The 18,484-nt window shown below is 50.4% G+C and overlaps 1 protein-coding gene across 1 annotated transcript in view; it reads right to left on the bottom strand.

Annotated features, from left to right (window-relative positions):
* LOC137656127 (small ribosomal subunit protein uS9m-like) overlaps positions 1–18,484 on the bottom strand; it is a 102,653-nt gene extending 84,169 nt beyond the window's left edge. Inside the window, exon 1 of the mRNA XM_068390307.1 lies at positions 18,309–18,484. Coding sequence (XP_068246408.1) covers positions 18,309–18,398 — 90 coding nt within the window. The 5' untranslated portion in view covers positions 18,399–18,484. The remainder of the gene's footprint in view (positions 1–18,308) is intronic.

Genomic DNA, 18,484 nt, shown 5'->3' with positions numbered 1-18,484 from the left:
TTAAGGCTGAGCGATAGCCTTTCACTGCTGAGACCGAAAGGCGCATTTCTTCACGCAGATAAACGAGGAAGTCCGTTATTGCTGGAATAGTGGCATCGAGTGGAGAGATACCCCTCCCACGACACCAACCACAAAAGACTCTCCACTTTGCTTGGTAGACTCCCTCAGAGGACCTTCGCAGGTGCCGAGACATTCTCTCCGCAACCTGTTGCAAAAAGCCTCTCTCCGCGAGGAGACGATGGATAGTCTCTAGGCGTAAAGCCGAAGCGAGGCCACGGCCTTGTGAGGGACGCCGGAGTGGGGTTGTCTGAGAAGCTCGTGTCGTGGAGGAAGTTCCCTCGGGAGCTCCGTCAGGAGCTGCAGAAGGTCCGGGAACCATTCCGCGTGATGCCATAGCGGAGCTACCAGAGTCATTGAACAGTTGACCGATAGTCTGGTCCTGTTGAGCACCATTCTCATCAGACAGAACGGTGGGAAGGCGTACACGTCGATGTTGTCCCACCGTTGCTGGATCTTGCCAGAGTGCCTTGGGGTCCGGGACTGGGGAGCAGTACAGGGGCAGCTTGAAGTTCAACGCTGTCTCGAACAAGTCCACAGTCGGGGAACCCCACAAAGTCAGGACTTTGTTGGCTATCTGAGGATCCAAAGACCACTCGGTACTCACTATCTGCGAGGCCCTGCTCAGACTGTCGGCGAGTACATTCCTCTTGCCAGGAATGAAGCGAGCTGATAGTGTTATCAAGTGGATTTCGGTCCACCTCAGAATCTCTACTGCAAGATGGGATAGCTGCTGCGAAAAAGTGCCTCCCTGCTTGTTGATATAAGCAACTACCGTGGTGTTGTCGCTCATCACCACGACGGAGTGACCCGCCAGGGACCGTTGGAACTGCTGAAGAGCCAGAAATTCTGATTCTGACCAAAGGCCTGATTGATTGATTGATTGAAAGTTTTCTGGCATCCTGACATCTAAGGTCATTGACGCCGATACCATTTACTGTATATGAAAATTAAAAGAGAATTCGATTAAAACCATAAAAATTAAGAAGTCATTAAAATAGTTAAATAGTTTTCAGAAGACCTGCTTCTGAAATAAATCTAAAAATTCCGCTCGCATAGTAAGACACATCATGTCCAAGAATCTTGGCAAGGATAAACCTGCCATCCTCACCTCGAGCCTCAAACAGATATCTATTTCTTAAGTTAGTAAAATTAGGGCATTCGGTCAACAAATGCCTCACTGTTAAAGGTACTAAGCAGTCCTCGCAATACGGTTGGTGTTGGCCCTTCAGCAGAAACTCGTGTGTCAACCGTGTGTGACCAATACGGAGACGACAAAGAGTCGTCTCCCATTTTCGGGGAATCATGTTATACCTCCAAGGTGATATGATATTTGTTACTTCCCTCATTTTATTGCCGTCTTGACTGTCCCAGTGCTGTTGCCATTTATCACAAACCAATTTCTTGATGTAAGGTAGGAGATCGTTACATGGAATGGGATACCTCCTTGGTAGCAACTCGGATGCCGCATTCTTCGCCAGTAAATCTGCCTTCTCATTCCCAGACACACCTACATGTGCTGGAACCCAACAAAATCGAACAGTTATACCTTTCCGTCCAATAATAAAAAGCCATTCTAAAATCTTTAAAACTAGAGGGTTACTAGAATTAAAAACTTCTAAAGCTTGAAGAACACTCCTTGCATCACTAAAAATTGTAAAATTACCCTCCTTTTCCAAAGCTATTTTCTCAATAGCGGTTAATATGCCATACAGTTCGGCAGTAAATATGGAAGCTGTTAGAGGAAGTGCACCTCTACAATTAAAATCATTACTATGTACTCCAAATCCAACACCAGCATCAGATTTGGAGCCATCAGTATATATAAAAGTCGATCCCCTATGTTCTTCGACATGTTCCATAAAAAGAGACCTGGATTCTAAGTCAGTCATATTCTTCTTAACTCCAATAAAGTATTTACAAAAAGATATGTCAGGTAATTTCCATGGAGGCGTTGATGATACCTTGAATGGAAGTACCTTATTTCTAATTATATCCAGACTATTTAAAAATCGTTTCACCCGAAAGCCATAAGGTTGAGGAGATTTTGGGTGCAACTCAAAGTATGATGCGTGTCTTACAAGGCTTGCAGTCTGAAAGGCTAGAGAGCTAGGGAGTCTTTGCAATCTAAACCAATACCGAAGAATGGAAGACATTCGGTAAAGGTCTAGAGGTAACTCTCCAGCATCAACAAGGAGACTTGGGATAGGCGAGGTTTTAAAAGCTCCAGTAGATAATCTAATACCTGCATGATGTATCGAGTCTAATATTTTTAACCGGCTTGGGGTGGCTGAAGAATATACCTCACAACCATAACTAATTTTGGAAAAAATCAAGGCCTTGTATAATTTTAAAATAGTATTGCGGTCTGCCCCCCATGATGTATGGGACAATACTTTTAAGATATTCAGAGCTTCAACACATTTAGCTTTTAGCGCTTTTAGGTGAGAAACCCATGTAAGTCTACAGTCAAATATCAAACCTAAAAATTTGGTTTCCGATACACATGGTATCCGTTGACCTTTAATGTATATATCCGGGTCTGGATGTACTCCCCGGATACGACAAAAATGGACAATGGTAGTTTTACTTGTCGAGAACTTGAATCCATTCATGTCAGCCCACTGGATAATTTTATCAATAGAGAGTTGGATTTTTCTCTCAACCATTGCCATTCTAGTGCCAGCAAATGATATTGAGAGATCATCCACAAATAGTGTTGAGAGAACATCCTGGGGAATGGCTGAGGATATCCCATTAATAGCTAGTGCAAAAAGGGTTACACTCAGCACACTACCCTGAGGAACTCCTTCTTCCTGGCACTTACTCTCCGATAGAGTTTCCCCCACTCTCACTTGAAAAACTCTATGTGAAAGAAATGCCTGAATAAATAGTGGCAGCTCTCCTCTCAATCCCAATTCATGAATGGTTTTAAGAATACCATATCTCCATGTGGTATCATATGCCTTTTCAAGGTCAAAAAATACTGTAACATGGTGCTGTTTGGAAGCAAAGGCTTCACAAATAGATGACTCAAGTCGTATCAACACATCAGTCGTTGAGTGCATTTTTCGGAATCCACATTGAATCGGTGATAAAATACCTTTCTTTTCAAGGTACCATATCAGCCTTGCATTGACCATCTTCTCCATGATTTTACATAAACAAGATGTCAATGCAATAGGACGATAGTTTGCTGCTAAAAACTTATCTTTACCGGGTTTTAAAAAGGCTAAAATAATGGCTAGTTCCCAAACACTTGGGTAGCTATGATCATGCCATATTCTATTAATAATGCTTAAAATAAATAGCTTTGTATTAAAATGTACATGTTTAATCATTGCATATGGAATTCCATCGGGTCCAGGGGCTGTATCGTTGCAATGAGCAAGTGCGGAATCAAATTCTCTTTCGGTGAAAGGAGAATTATACGACTCTTCCCTTCTTGTTGCAAAATTTAAAATTTTCTTTTCTTCAGTGCTCCTATACTGGTGACCAGGGGCTCCTTCACACTTGCTGGATACATTTGAAAAATGATTAGCCAGGGCATTGCTAACTTCATTTGCTTCAGTTACATACTGGCCATTCACCTTCAACACTGGTGGTGGGTTGGGGGTGAATTTGCCAGCTATCTTTTTTACTTTCCTCCACACAGAAGATGGTGGTGTTCTACTGTTAATAGACCAAAGGCCTGAGGACCTCTGGTTCAGAACGTGCGCCTCCCACCCTTCTTTTGACGTGTCCAAAAAAAGAGTCAATTCCGGGGGGAGGACGAGAAGACTCACTCCCTTCCACAGGTTCTCGTCGACCAGCCACCACCGCAAGTCCGTCTGTTCCAAAGACCCCATTGGGATCAGATTGTCCGGAGAATCGGATCCTTGATTCCACCGGGACTTGAGCCGCCACTGTAGGGATCTCATCCTGAGGCGGCTGTTTGGAACCAAACGAGCCAGGGAGGATAGGTGACCTAAGAGACGCAACCACGACTGGGCGGGGAGATTTTCTCGCCTGAGGAAGGGTTCCGCCACCCTCCTCAGCCTTGCTATCCGGTCGTCTGATGGAAAGGCTTTGTGGAGATTGGTGTCTATTAGCATGCCTAGATAAACCAGTCGTTGGGACGGCTGCATAGAGGACTTCTCGAGGTTTACCACGATCCCCAGATCCTGGCAAAGATCCAGAAGCCTGTCTCGGTGCCGAAGAAGGGTCGACTCCGAGTCTGCTAGGATCAGCCAATCGTCCAGATAACGAAGGAGACGAATGCCGTTCCTGTGCGCCCAAGATGAAATCAGGGTGAAAACACTGGTGAACACCTGAGGAGCTGTGGAGAGACCGAAACACAGCACCTTTAACTGGTAGATTTTGTCGTCTAGGCAGAATCTCAGGTACTTCCTGGAAGACGGATGGATTGGGATCTGGAAGTACGCGTCCTTTAGATCCAGTGTGCACATTTAGTCTTGTGGTCTCACCGCAAGTCTGACCGTGTCTGCTGTCTCCATGCTGAACCGGGTTTGCTTGACAAACCCGTTCAGAGCTGAGAGGTCGATGACAGGTCTCCAGCCTCCAGATGCCTTCTTTACAAGAAAGAGTCGACTGAAGAAGCCTGGGGAGCCGTCGACGACCTCCTGGAGAGCACCCTTCTCGAGCATGGTCTCGACTTTGGCCTGAAGGGCCAGCCCCTTTGCCGACCCCGTGGCATAGGAGCTCAACGACACTGGATTCGCTGTCAGGGGAGGTTGAGATGTTGTGAACGGGACGCGATAGCCTTGGCCGATCACTGAGACCATCCAAGCATCGGCCCCGTATTGCTGCCACCTGCGGACGCAACGCTGAAGGCATCCCCCCACAGGTGGACACGCAGGGGGACTGCCACCCCTAGGGCTTGCGGCCACGGCCGCCGCCCCTAGGAGTCTTGCCTCCCCTGGAGGACTTACCGCCCCTCTTGACCTTGGCTGGAAAGGGCTGGGGCTTAGACACCACCTTCTTAACTGCCGGTGCCTGCTTCGGAGCCTTACAAGGCTGCTGTTGCTGCGGAGCTGGAGGCTTATAGGGCCGAGCTGTAAGGGCCCTATGGAGGAGGGAGTCCGTGCTGGATTTCCTCCACCTCTCAGCCGTTCACTCCATGTCCTGAGACTCAAACAGGTTCTCCCCCAGAAGGGAAGCATGTCTGAGCCTACACACATCCATGGCGGGGACCTTCGGATGGAATCTCTCGGTCACAGCATCGCACCGCTTCAACACCGAGTTGGCCCACAGGGTGGTAACCTGGTGCGCCAAAAACTCGATGGAGCGGGTGCCCGAGAGTAAGAAGGTCTCCAGGGCCTTCCTATTGGTCTCCTTGGACAAGTCCTCAGAGCGCAATAGGATGCCCAGAGTTCCTAGCCAAAAGTCCAGCCACGAAGTGGCCTGCATGGCACACTTAGCGACCTTTTCATGGCTAAGGATCTCTGCCGCCGAGAATGACACCTGCCGGGCAGAGAGCTTCTCAAGGGGAACTCCCTTCGCCAGCTCCTCCACGGAGTGATGGAGAGGAAGAGCGAGGCTGGACTCACCCAAGATCTCAAAATACCTCCTCTGCTGAAGACGAGGAGGGATGAGCTTGTTCCCGGCAGAGGAACGACTGGAGGAGGCAAGAATTGCGAGCTGAGCGTTGGCCCTAGCTCTGGCACTCTTCAGACCCCGAGACCAGGGCAGAGCAGGACTTAGGGGCCTTCCGAACGTCAAACACTTCATCTCAGATAGTGTCTTTGCCTTCACGGGGGGCGATCACGGGGTCCATAAGCCCGTTAAGTTGCCTTATCAGGCTCAGGACCTGCCAGAAGGCATGTTCGGATTCCTGCTGATCTCCTCCTTGCGGGCTGGCAGCTAAGTCTCCTGTCCCAGGAATCTCTTCCTGGGGTGAAGCGTGGACGTTCCCCCGGGGACCCGCGGGTTCCTGGCGAATCCTCGAAGATGATTTCGGGACGGTCTTGGAGTCCTTGGATTCCCTCCTGGGAGGGATACAGGATCCCAACAAAGAGGTTCGAGGAGCCCCTTCCTCACGAGACGACTCTCCTCCATGAAGCGAAGTCTCCCCCCTTGGTGCCGAGGGAAAGACTACCGCTTCACTGGACTCACCCGAGGACGGAAAAGACTCGTCCACGGGAGAAGGAGAAAACACTCGAGCAGGAGAAGGGGGCTTCGCGACAGACCTCTTGGGAACCAACTTCGCCCTGGGGCAAGTCACCACGAAGTCCACTCCTCTCTTTCTCTTCAGCGTAGGAGAGGCAGCCGTTGGTTTGTTGCCCTGATCGGCGAGTGCTGGTTTCATTACCCTAACGCCTGCATCAGAGGACCAAACCAAGTCTGTTGCTCCACGGACACAGAGTCCGAAATCCTCGCTGGAGGGAAAGGGATCGGGCGATCCTTTGGAGTGGACACCAGACTACCTGCCTGAAAAGAAGGGGGGGAAGAATGATGCACTAACCTCTCCGCAGTGTCTTCCCTGTCCTGCACTACAGTCCTGCGTTTGGATGGAGGCGATCCCGAGCGCTGTCTAGGAACACGCGTTCCTGCTGCTACCACTGGCTGCGAAATTCGCCCTGAACGATGGTCGCACGAGGGCGAACGGTCGCGCAGGCGAGCGGGCCAGAGGGTGTACAGGTAAACGAGCGCGTGGCCAAGTCGCCGAACGAATGCGTTGGCGCGATGGCGAGGGAACGCGTTGCCGTGTGGGCGAGGAAGGTCGCTGGCGACGTAGATCAGCAGGCGATCGGTGATGAGCTGGCGAACGCTGACACGCAGGTGAGTGATGGCGCTTTGTCGCATGGTGACGCGTTGGCGAGCGATAGCGCGCAGGACGCGCAGGTGAATGATCGCGCGATGGCGAGCTAGCAGATGGCGAACCATGTCCTTCCAGAACCTCTGGTCGACGACGCGTTGGAGAACGCGTGCGCGCAGGTTGTGAATCACGCGGGCGGTCCGGAGATCGCCGATAAACAGGTGATCGTTGACGCGTAGGAGAACGCTGACGAACAGGCGATACTAGGATCGTCTGTGAACGCTGGCGAGCAGGTGATCGCTGGCGAGCAAGGGGGCGACGCGTGAGATCCTGTGAAGGAACAGGTGGCGCGGCGCGTTCACGAACAGGAACAGGAAGATCGTAGGCGAGTGGGCGAACATGTGCTTTTGAAACGCGCTGGAGAACCCGGACGATGTTGCGTAGACACAAGATGAGGATCACGAGAGAGCTCTGGAGACTGATGGCGCGCAGGGTGTCCAACAGGGACTGCAGGATGATCAGAGACCACAGGGAAGCGCTGGCGAGCAAGCGGGCAATGATCCTCAAAAGAGCGCTGACGCTCAGAAGAGCGCTGACGAGCAGGAGAGCGCCTGTGCGCTAACACTGCAGAAGGGCGAGCAGGAGAATGCTGGCGCACCAAGCGCTCTTCAGGAACCACAGGATGTAGGATATCCTCAGGAGAGCGCTGACGAGGAGGGCAAACATCAGGAGAACAATGACGAGCAGGAGAGCGCTGACGAGCAGGAGAGCGCTGACGAGCAGGAGAGCGCTGACGAGCAGGAGAGCGCTGACGAGCAGGAGAGCGCTGACGAGCAGGAGAGCGCCTGTGCGCTAACACTGCACGTGAAAGGGAAGAATCCCTTTGCCCCGAAAGGACCGTTGCCTGTCGGGTGACGAGTTCCCCAGAAGGTGAAGTTCTAGCAGGAGTAGGAGAACGGTCTGCAGAGAGGTCCAAAGGAGCAGGAGCTGTAGGCTGAGTACGACGAGGAGAGTCCCCTTCGGAGGAAGAAGATCCAAAAAGGCGCCTCTTAACCCCCTTATAAGGGGAAGGGAGGCCCTTGCGACGCAGCGGACGGTGAGCCTTACGGCGGAGGCGGCCACAGGGAAGATCATCAGGACCATCAGTCCTCCGAAGGGGAGTCTCAGTCAAGGCACTTCCCTTAGAGGGAAGCTGAACAGCAGAAGAGCCCGTAGGACTCACTTCCCCCTTCGAAGGATGTACGGAAGGGGGAGGAGAGCCGTCAGCACCATCATCCTCAACTGCACCTGCAGAGGATTGCCCCGCCCCGTCGGAGGCCTCTGCCACCACAGCGTCGACGATAGACAGAGGGTCTACCTCTGCTACCGCCGGCGACTGCTTAACGGCGGCCCCCAACGAGACAAGGTCAATCAAGGCGACCCTGGAGGGCAAGCCCTTAAGCCCCAGGGAAGCCCAAATCTGTAAGAGATCATCATTAGACAACGAATTATCAATAACCTCACCCGGAGGAGGAGGGGGAACCGCCCCGCTATGGGAGGCGACACCCTCTCCCCCCACCCAAGGTCGGGAAACAGAACTAGGGCCTGCGCTACCACTCGGCCGACTCTCCTTAGGAGCCGGACGAGGGGGAGCTTCGGAGGAGGTTTGGGCGGCGAAAGAAGAGTCCCGAGAACCTTCCTCCTTCAAGGCAACCCCCGAGGGAGAACGGTCTCTCTTGGACTTCTTCTTACGCCGGCGGCCAAACCTCTCCCACTGGGAGGCAGACCACTCACTACACGTTTTCCTGGTCACACCGTTGGCCCCGACACTGAGGGCAAAGGGTGTGAGGATCCGTATCCAAGGCCGACATAAAGGTCCCACAAGGGCGGCCGGCAACACCAGGGCACGTACGCATAGCAAAGATAATATAAGGAAGTCAACTTCAAACACACACACAAGCTGTAGTAAAGAAAAAGCAGAAAAAAGATTAAAGGCTGTCAACGAGGACGATGGACAGACACGTCTGTTCATCGCCGAGCCAAAAGTGAAGTGAAGCAAGTCACCGGTGTGTGGGGGGGGAGGGGTAGCAAGCTACCCTTCCCCTACCCCCTGTTAACTACCGCGGGGGTAATTAACCCTCCTTAAAACTATTGGCTCGTTATTTCAGCTGCGCTAAAAGGTAAACCCAATGTAAATAGCGTGGTTTGTATTTCGGTTACGGAATAAAGGTGGGTTCGCCTTGGAATGTAGCTTAGGGATCCTGAACCCGTCTGCATGTTTCCCTTCTCCCACAATGCGCGGTAGTATGTACTTGCGGGGAGGGGAATGAGGCGATGACGACCTTGCCGGATGGCGTTCCTGTTGGTGCACATGCTCGCTCGCGGGAAAATATTGGCGCTCGCGCGCGGGAAAATATTGGCGCTCGCGCGAGGGAGAATAATGGTGCTCGCACGCAGGAAAATATTGCTCGCGCGCGGGAGACTGTTGGCGCGCGCAGGAGAATCATGATGAGCGTGTGGGAGAGTGTTAGCACACGTCCATAGAAGAAAGAGCGCGCATGTGGGCGCGCAGGGGAATCATGATGGGCGCGCATCAGTAGGAGAGAGAGGGCGTGCGTGCGTCTCTCTGTGTGTGCGCGTAGGAGAAAGATGGCGCGCAGGTGAGAGAAAAACTGGTGAGAGCTGGCGCGCAGGTAAAAGTTGGCATGCAGGTGAGGGCAACAAGGTTGTTGCCTCACCTACAAACTTGCGCGCAGGAGAGTGATGGCGCACAGGTTTTGGCTGGAGTGCAAGATGGGGCACAGGCACATGTTGGCGCACGGGAGAGCACTGTTGCGCAGGTAACTGGCGCGTAGGAGAAATTTGCAGGTGGGCGATGGCGTGTAGGGGCGCGTGGGCGCAGGGCTCATAGGTGCAGGAGAGCACTGGTGCGCAGGAGATTGTTGGCGCGCAGGAGAGCGCACATGCGTTGTGGTGTGCTGGCGCGTAGGCGACCCTGACCGTGTATGGTCAGGGTGCGCAGGTAATCGTGGGTGCGTGTGCGCATATGGGCGCATGAGCACATGGCACGCAGGAGAGCGCTGAGGATCTAGATGGCGAGTGGGCGCATGTTAGCGCACAAGCGCGTGAGGTTCCTGCCTTTTGTAAGGGCAAGCAAGATGGGTGGTGTGCTGAAGCATTGGTGACTGACGAGCTGCAGGTGAGCGCTGGTCAGGTTGCGTGGTGCCCAGGGCGAGAATGATGGCGTGCAACAGCGCACTCTAATGGAGCTTTATTAGGCTCATGCAGGAATGTTGATGGAAGGTCGGCAGGTCTGTTGGATGGATGGTCGACGTGTCCTTTAAAGGGACGACCATCCACCGAAGGAGACCGCGAATGATCTGCAGAGAGGTCCAGGACCGAAGTCACAAGACTGGTTGCAGGTGAAGTGATGGATGATCGGTCTAGGGGCTCCTCTGCGGGGGACTGCATTGAAGACGTTGAACCAAAGAGGTGCCTCCTCACCGCAGGTGAAGGAAGGCCTCTAAGGTGAAGAGGAAGGCGAGCTTTCCGACGGATGCGCCGAAGAGGAGTCTCTGTAAGTGAACTCCCCCGAGGGAGAGAAACACTAGCAGGAGAGACCGATGATGAACTTAGTTTCCCCCTCGGAGGATGGTCAGGAACGGGGGAAACCAAGTCGACAGCTACTGTACAGTCTGGAGTGGCAGAGGAGATGGGTGATGTCGCATGAGACACCTCTGACACAACAACGTCGACAAGTGTCAGGGGATCTACCTCTGAAGGTGACGACAATTGCTTGACAGAAGCACCCATGCGGATGAAATCAAGCAATGCCTCCTTGGAGGGCGAACCCGTGAGCGCCAAGGAGGACCAAATCTGAAACACGGAAGTTAGTGACAAGGCCTCCCCCAGGGGGAGAGGTGGTGCTGCTTCGCTAGGGGAAGCAACCTCATCTCTCGAGACCCAGGGTTGGTCAGAAATAAATTGGTCTACGCTACTACTTGACGGTGTCTCGAAAGAGATCGACCGAGTAGGAGCTTCGGAGGAGGTTTGGGCGACGGAAGAAGAGGCCTTGGATTTTTCTCCATTCGAAGCAACCTTCGAAGGTGAAATATCCCGCCGTCACGAAAACCTCTCCCACTTGGAGGAAGACCACTCCCTACACTTGTTGACACTATCACACCATTGACCTCTGCAAGAAGGACAAAGGCCGTGAAGATCAGTCTCAACTGCCGACATGAATGTTCCACAGGGGCGGTTGGAGAGTCCAGGGCAGGTGCGCACGGTCGCATAAGTCAACTTCACACACACAGTCTAAGAAAAAAGAAAAAGCGAAAGACATTAATGACTGCCAATTGTCGGCGAGGATGAAGAACAGAAACGTCCGTTCACCATCCGAACCGAAAGCAAAGTGAGCTCAATGACAGGTGTGTGAGGGGGAGCGGTTGCAAGCTACCCTCCCTACCCCCGCTAACTAGCGGTGTGGGTAGTTAACCCTCGTTAAAAATTAATGGCTCGTCATTTCAGCTACACCGAAAGTAATACCCCTATTAAATAGCGTGGTTTGTATTCCAGTTACGGAACAAATTATTTTTACTTTTTATAATATATTGTTCAGATGGTTGGTATGAAAAACTTACACAAATCTATCATAAATTAATATCGGATCTTTAACAACACATGATGGTATCCCAACAACTTTTTTTCTAAGTTCCAAGGATATCTTAACGGTACCATGCAAGTGTTGCTCCCTTTGGCATTTGTTTTTTAGCAATGCAATGTTGCCAAAAATACCTGAACCTAATTTTCTTCTTAGTTGGGGGTAAGGTATAAATGATGCAACCTAAGTGTTTCCTTTACTACAGACTTCAACAACGTCAAACAATGTGTACTGTATGTACAGCGATGTATTTGTGTTTATTGAGATTTATATTTGTTGTTCACCTAAAAGTCATAAAAGTCATCATAAACGTGCAAAGCAAAGCATGTACTGCTTGTCAAAATAGAGGAGCAAATACATAGTTGAATTGTGAGCAAAGCAACATAAGGCAGAGAGTAAACCAAATGAACATGACCAAGTCGTAGATAATTTGTACAGTATTTTCCCTTCTTAAATAAAAACCCTCCGCTATTTATAGGGGTATTACTTTCGGCGTAGCTGATAGATGAGCCATGATAATTTTAGTGAGGGATAACTACCCCATCCACTAATTAGCAGATGGGGGGTGGGGTACACTGGCTACCCTGCTCACTCACAACTCTCGGCTGAGTAACTACTTTACTTTATGGCTCGGTAAAGAACGGACATGCTACCTTTCCCTCCCGCAAAGCCTTGCCTCGATTGTTTTTCTGTTTAGTTTATTCTTTTGTGTGTTTTTTTACCTTATACATATATATGCGTGTATATATGTATGTATGGAAACATACTCGTAAGATGTTAAATATTTGTAACTTTAATTACAGATGACAACGTATCCGGCGTTCTCTGCCGTAAGGGAGTTGTCATTGTGTTGATACTACCTCCCCTACCTTGCCGCCCTCCTTTGCGTGGGTGCCCAGCAGTTTCTAAATACTCCCGTGTGTTTGTTTCAGTACCAGAGTTAAAGTTTATAATGGTTCCGCTCCCTTTTGAGGAATTCTCTTACAAGGTAGGTGACTTATTCCCCGAATAGTTCATGTTATGCAGCAGAATTGTAATTCATCACAACTTTTATTTCCTTTTCTAACAGATAGCAGCAACATAGAAAGCAAGGCCGATGGCTTCGACCGCTCCGGTCAATGTCCTGCATTTCCTGTGGCAGCTCGTGAGCTGCCCACCTTACGAGGTAGCACTCGTTGCCGACCTTCAACTTAAACAAGGCTTGTTGATGGGAAGCATAGAGTGGTGCAAGGAGGTTCGCCTCCAGAGGTTGGAGAACCTTCCCTTACGAGGGAGTGTTAACCTTCCCCTGAGTTGGGCTTCGCCCCCCCTTCTTTCCAAGGGAGTTTCCCTACTTAATCCGTTCAGCAACCTTCCCTCTTTCGTGAAGAATTGCTGACAGCTCGATGAGATCTGCTTCTGCTATCTCGTCGCCGAAGACCGTACTTCTTCCCCTTGAGCTTGGGAAAAGCAAGTCCAAGGCTCGTTCCTCTTTCGGGGGGAACTCCTCTCACATTCACGAGAGATTGTTACGCCTGTGCTTTTTTCCCATAGAGCTGGGAGAAAGCTTGTCTTAGGCGATATCTTCCTTCGGAACGCCTTCTCTCTCGTTCACGAGAGAGATTATTATGCCTTCGCTTTTTTCCCATAGAGCTGGGAGAAAGCTTGTCTTGGGCGATGTCCTCCAGTGGGAGGACTTCTCTCTCGTTCGCGAGAGATTATTATGCCTACGTTTTTTTCCCATACAGCTGGGAGAAAGCTTGCCTCAGGCGATGTCCTCGTTCAGGAGGACCTCTCTCATTCACGAGGGAGAATATTACGCCTATGCTTTTTACCCATAGAGCTGGGAGAAAGCTTATCTTAAGCGATGTCCTCCTTCGGGAAGACTTCTCTCTCATTTGAGAGAGACTGTTCAGTGACCAACATATGTCGTAAGCCAACGCTTTTTTACCATAGGGCTAGTTGAACACTTGTTGTAGGCGGTGTCCTCCTTCGGGAGAACTTTCCTCTCGTTCCCAAGACAAAACTTGCGTTCAGCTTTAGTGTTAGAGCTACTGGATGTCGCAAGCGCTGCAGCCCGTCGGTCAGGCCTTGAGTCTGTTTCCGGTGCCAAGGAGTTTGCTGATCCACCAGGGGCAGTGGCAGAGCTTTCTCCGAAGCAGGTTTCTCCTACGGAGGAATCGAGCCTCTCGTTCTCGAGAGAAGACTGCTGCTGGGCATCGGCGGTCCCCTTACGCTTATGGTTCTCCTTCAGGGGCAGAGCGAGAGCCTAGTCTTAAGCGACGTTTTCCTTCGGGAGAACAAACCTCCCCTGCGGAGGAGGTATCTTTAGAGCTGGATCAGTCTCCCCTTGGGCGGAGTCTACTCTGCTTTCCTATCCGGCGGATCGTAGGGTGTAAGGGTTTGTGACCTCTCTCCATCCCGGACATTCTCCTCCTCGTGCTGTGAGGAGACATGTTTTTTTAACCTGCTGGTTCTTCTCTTGGTGATCGTTAGCCTTCGGGCTCTCTTCATGTTGATCCTGCGAGTTCTCATGATCTTAAGAGTCCTTGGGGCCTCCGTCGCGCTGGACTTTCGCGTTCATGCGACTTGGAACCATCAGGTTTCAGTTACGCTGAGCCTTATGGCTCTCGTAACGATGGTTACGTTGAACCTTTGGGCTCTCGTAACGATGGTTACGTTGAACCTTTGGGCTCTCGTAACAATGGTTACGTTGAACCTTCGGGCTCTCGTAACAATGGTTACGTTGAACCTTCGGGATCTCGTACCTCAGTCATGCTGATCCTTCAGTGTCTCGTGACAAGGATACTTCGGTTTCCCATTGCGCTAACCCTTCAAGACTCGCAACACAGGTTACACTGAGACTTCGGGCTCTCGTGCCTTTAATCACGCTGACACTTCAGTGTCTCGTGACAGGGAAACTTTGGTTTCCCGTTGCACTGACCCTTCGGGGTCTCACAACACAGGTTATGCTGAACCTTCGGGCTCTCGTGCCTTTAGTCATGCTGACCCTTTGGGGTCTCGTAGCAGGGAGACTGTGGTTTTCCCGTTACGTTGACCATTCGGGGTCTCGTAACATCGGTATCGCTGAGCCTGTAGGCTCTCGTGCCGAAGGCTATCTCCTAGTAGCATGACCTCTAGGGGTTCACGCGATCACGCTAAACCTTCTGGTTCTCGTAAACCTCGTCATCAGGCTAAAAGTAATGGAAGTGTCTGCTATTTGAGAAATAGCTTTTCTCCTGGCTGTTGTCAATCCCTTTGACCATGGCAAAACTGCGCTGGTCTTAGGGGGTCTCTGGATACCAAACATCTGGTCCAGGACCATTTCCTTACCTCCCTGGGAGGTATCACCAGATCAGACAGCTTATTTATGGCTCTCATACATGCCAAGACCCCCAGAAGGCCTGTTCCAACTCCTTGCGCTCGTGTCCAAGATGTTATCTACCTCCAAGCTCTCATCCATAGGAGCCTGGAGTAGGTCAAGATCAACTGGGTAGTGAGGACCCGCATCTGAGGATCTCCTATCCATCTCTGGTCTCCAAGATCCCTTGCTTTAGCATACTTTGCGACCATTTTTGAGTCTTTCAACTCTCTCCGTGGAGGAAAATGCTTTTCCAGGATGGAAGGTTGTAGAAGAGCTAGCGGTTCCTTTGAGACGCTAGACTACATGATAGACGATTGCTCTTCTGCTGGTGCTTTTGGTTTGGAAACCGGACGTTGGTCTGAGGAAACAATCACTACCAGTTGAGGCCGAAAGGAATGGATGGAAATTTCCCTGGGTGAGCCAAGATCCCTGCTTGTGAGGGGGTTGAATGAGGTCTACGTGAGGTGGAGTACCTCGTTTCATCCTCCTCTTCTGCCTGGTGGTAAGCATGTCCCCCGGGGTGAATCAGGGTTAGAGGAAGTTACTCAAGGACTCCCTCCGAGACAAAACCTACCCTTTCCTCAGCACTTAGTCTGAATAGAGAAGACAGTTGTGCCCTCAGAACGGCACTGCCTTAGGCCGATTTCATCCTAGGATCAGAAGGGCCACCAAAGTAAGATGCCCCCAAACTCTCTAGCAGAATTTGAGGGGAAGGCTTGATCTGGGCCTGTCGAAGCTGAGGGGGGGGCTGGAAGAGCTATGTCCATTTAGGACTTCTGCAGGGTTGACACAAGAGTGTCATACCACTAAGGAAGCTCGCCTCCCATCGACAAATCTGGTGTTTCCTTTGGGAGTCCTGGAGGAGGAGAATGCCTCTTGGTGGTATGGCGTTTGGGCGCCTGAGACGCTCGGGGAAACATTCTTTGAGGCATGAGGCAGTCCTCTTTCTTTGGACATAGAGGCTGATCAGAAGAAATAGGGTTGTAATGTTAGCGGAGGTGTTGTGCCGGCGATTGCTCGTGAAACTGGGACCTCACCATATGAAACATGCACTGGATCGGCTGAGTCACGCATGAAATAGCGAGATTCATGCATTAACGGGCATGATTCAAGCAATGGTCGGGAAGGAGGAGGTCTTAGGGACTCCTGTGGCGGTGCTGAACCACTAACGCTAGCCAGAGGAAGAGATCGAAGCCTCGGAGCAGGGGCAACGCGTAGCATTGGAGAGCGTTGCACTACCGCAGAACGCTTTGGTGAGCGTCGCTTGGGCGATCGCTTACATAAAGCAACCCAGGCTGCTATGGGAGCAGGGGCAGGACACTTCTCAAAGACTTGTCCATCGGAGGGTCCTTGTCCAGTCGTAGTTCGTCATGGAGAATGTCAAGATGTTGAGCGCCGCGTACATGTTGAGTGTGAGCGCCTACATTGTCCTCATGGAGAGGAACATCTAGATCTTGATCGTAGACGCCTATTTTGCGATATTGAGCGTCCCGCTCGTCATTGTGAGCATCGTAATCGTGAGCGTCTAGCTCATGAACCAGAGGGTTTAGCTCGTGATTGTGAGCTTTTAGCTCGAGAGTGAGAACGCCTTCTACAAGAAGAGCGCTGAGAACGTGATAACCTGCGGACTCTTGAGAGTGAGCACTGGGCTCTAAAAAATTTAACGTATTTGCGAGGAAGAGAGCCAAGATCATAATGACCTGCGATCTCTTATATGATCTTCATATCGTCACGGACGACGTCCTCAAAGTGATCCTCCAGAGGGACGAGAAAATGAAGTCTTGTCCATTTGATCAGGGAGCAGGAGGAATGCTGGTCGCTTGATGATCATTCCTAACATCCGCAGCAGGCGAGAGGAGCACACTCGCTGGAACCTTGCCTGTGGGAAGAAATAAAGGGCAACGGGTTAGGAAACAACGATGTTCCAGGATGGAGAGAGGACTCGTCGTCAGCAGGAGGCCGTTGGAGTGAAAGAGAGCAATTACCTCGTCCACGCTTGGAAGGGCCAGAAAAGAGCGAAAGATAGACGTCACAAACCAAACGACCTGGGCGAAGTATGTAGAAACTGGTGGCAAGGGGTCCCTCCGCGCACTACACTGAAGGAGTTGCAGCAGCACTTTCTTTGAAGGGGGAGCAGAAACCCCAAAAGACAGCCAAGCCTGCAACACATCTGTAAGTGGAAATCGTTCTCCCCCGCCTTGAGGTGAAGGTGCTCCTCTAGGCGAAGCACCAACGCCCCCAATACCACGAGGTTGACAAGGAGTTAGTCGATCTGGGCTCCTATTCGATCGCCCCCTGAGGAAGGCATGCAAGGAGGAGCTCCAGATAGAGATCTAAGTGTATGAGAAGAAGCCCAAGGTCTTTTTGCCCGAGGAAGGCTCTGGGCGAGAAAGGTTTCACTTGGCTTTCTTCTTCCAGAGACACCCAAATTTCTACCACTCCCTACACTCGCCATAGGGCGAACCCTGCTCACAACGACAGCCCCTACAGGTCGGACACACGGAGTGCAGGTCGGTCTCAACCAAAAGTGCAGCAAGGGTGACCCTCGCGACCAGGACAGGTTCGTATAGGAGCGCCAAGGAAGAAGAGCAAACACACTTCAAAGAGAAAAAGATTAGTATAAAGAAAGTTCTCTGAATGGCTAAGCCTGAGGAGGAGAGAGCAGAGACGTCCATTCTTTACCAGCCAAAAGAAAAGTAATGTGGCTCACCTAGCTTTGAGTAAATATAGGTGGCTGGGTACTCACCAGCCACCCCTAACAAGTGGTTAGGTAGAGTTGCCACCTCGCACTTAAAGTTTAATGGCTACCTTCCAGCTTTGCCAAAAGAATATCCATAGAAATAACACCAGGTTTGTTAGGGTGGGAATACAAGATAATTGAGATAAAGCTAAAATATTTACCAAAAATTTATTTCTAACAGTAAAACCACATTATTGTTGCTCTTTACGAGTCCTGCATCCTAAAAAAACTACTCATTTGCAACAAAAATCTAGGTAACATTCATTCAAAATCCACAGTATAAGGTGGGAAAATTACATTCTTGTATCTGAAATCTGGTGTTGGTTAACTCAACAAACATACCTAACAATATAGGTGCATTGAGCAATACCGTATTCAAAAATTCTAACAACATTGAAGGAATAATATAAAAAAAATGCTAATAACATAAAAGAAGTAATAAAAATGGCAACAACATAAAGTAATGTGAACAGAAACACCCATCCCCAATCGAGTAATGATGGTGTCTAATGTTGGGTTAGGAGGGAATATGAGGTTTTGGTGTATACTAATGCCGGTGGTAAACAAAACAAAAAACTTGACTATTCACATTTTCCCAATATTTATCACAACCCTAAGGACTTTAATAAAGTAAAGTGTGATGGTCAAGTTTCAAGTAAATAGAATAACTTCAATAAGTGTTGAACACATTTCAGAGACCTCAGGGCTACCACCATAGGAACCTATTGGGCTCAAGTGTCAAAACTGAGCACTTTTATTGACTATAACTAACCTGGGAGCTGTGGAGGGCTTTACAACTGACTGAATATCCATTCTGAATCAATTTTCCCGTCCGAAATAACTGGAAAAGCGAAGAAGACATCGTCAACTAAAACAGAACATTAAGAGGAAGATGGTTTAAACTATTTTTCGGCTCTTTGATGGTCCGGACTCTAACGCAGACGGTCA

Source organism: Palaemon carinicauda, chromosome 17, assembly GCF_036898095.1.
Source record: "Palaemon carinicauda isolate YSFRI2023 chromosome 17, ASM3689809v2, whole genome shotgun sequence".
NCBI classification, from domain to species: Eukaryota; Metazoa; Arthropoda; class Malacostraca; order Decapoda; family Palaemonidae; genus Palaemon; species Palaemon carinicauda.
The sequence above is the reverse complement of the archived record's forward strand: the minus strand, read 5'-3'. Positions and strand labels throughout refer to the sequence as shown.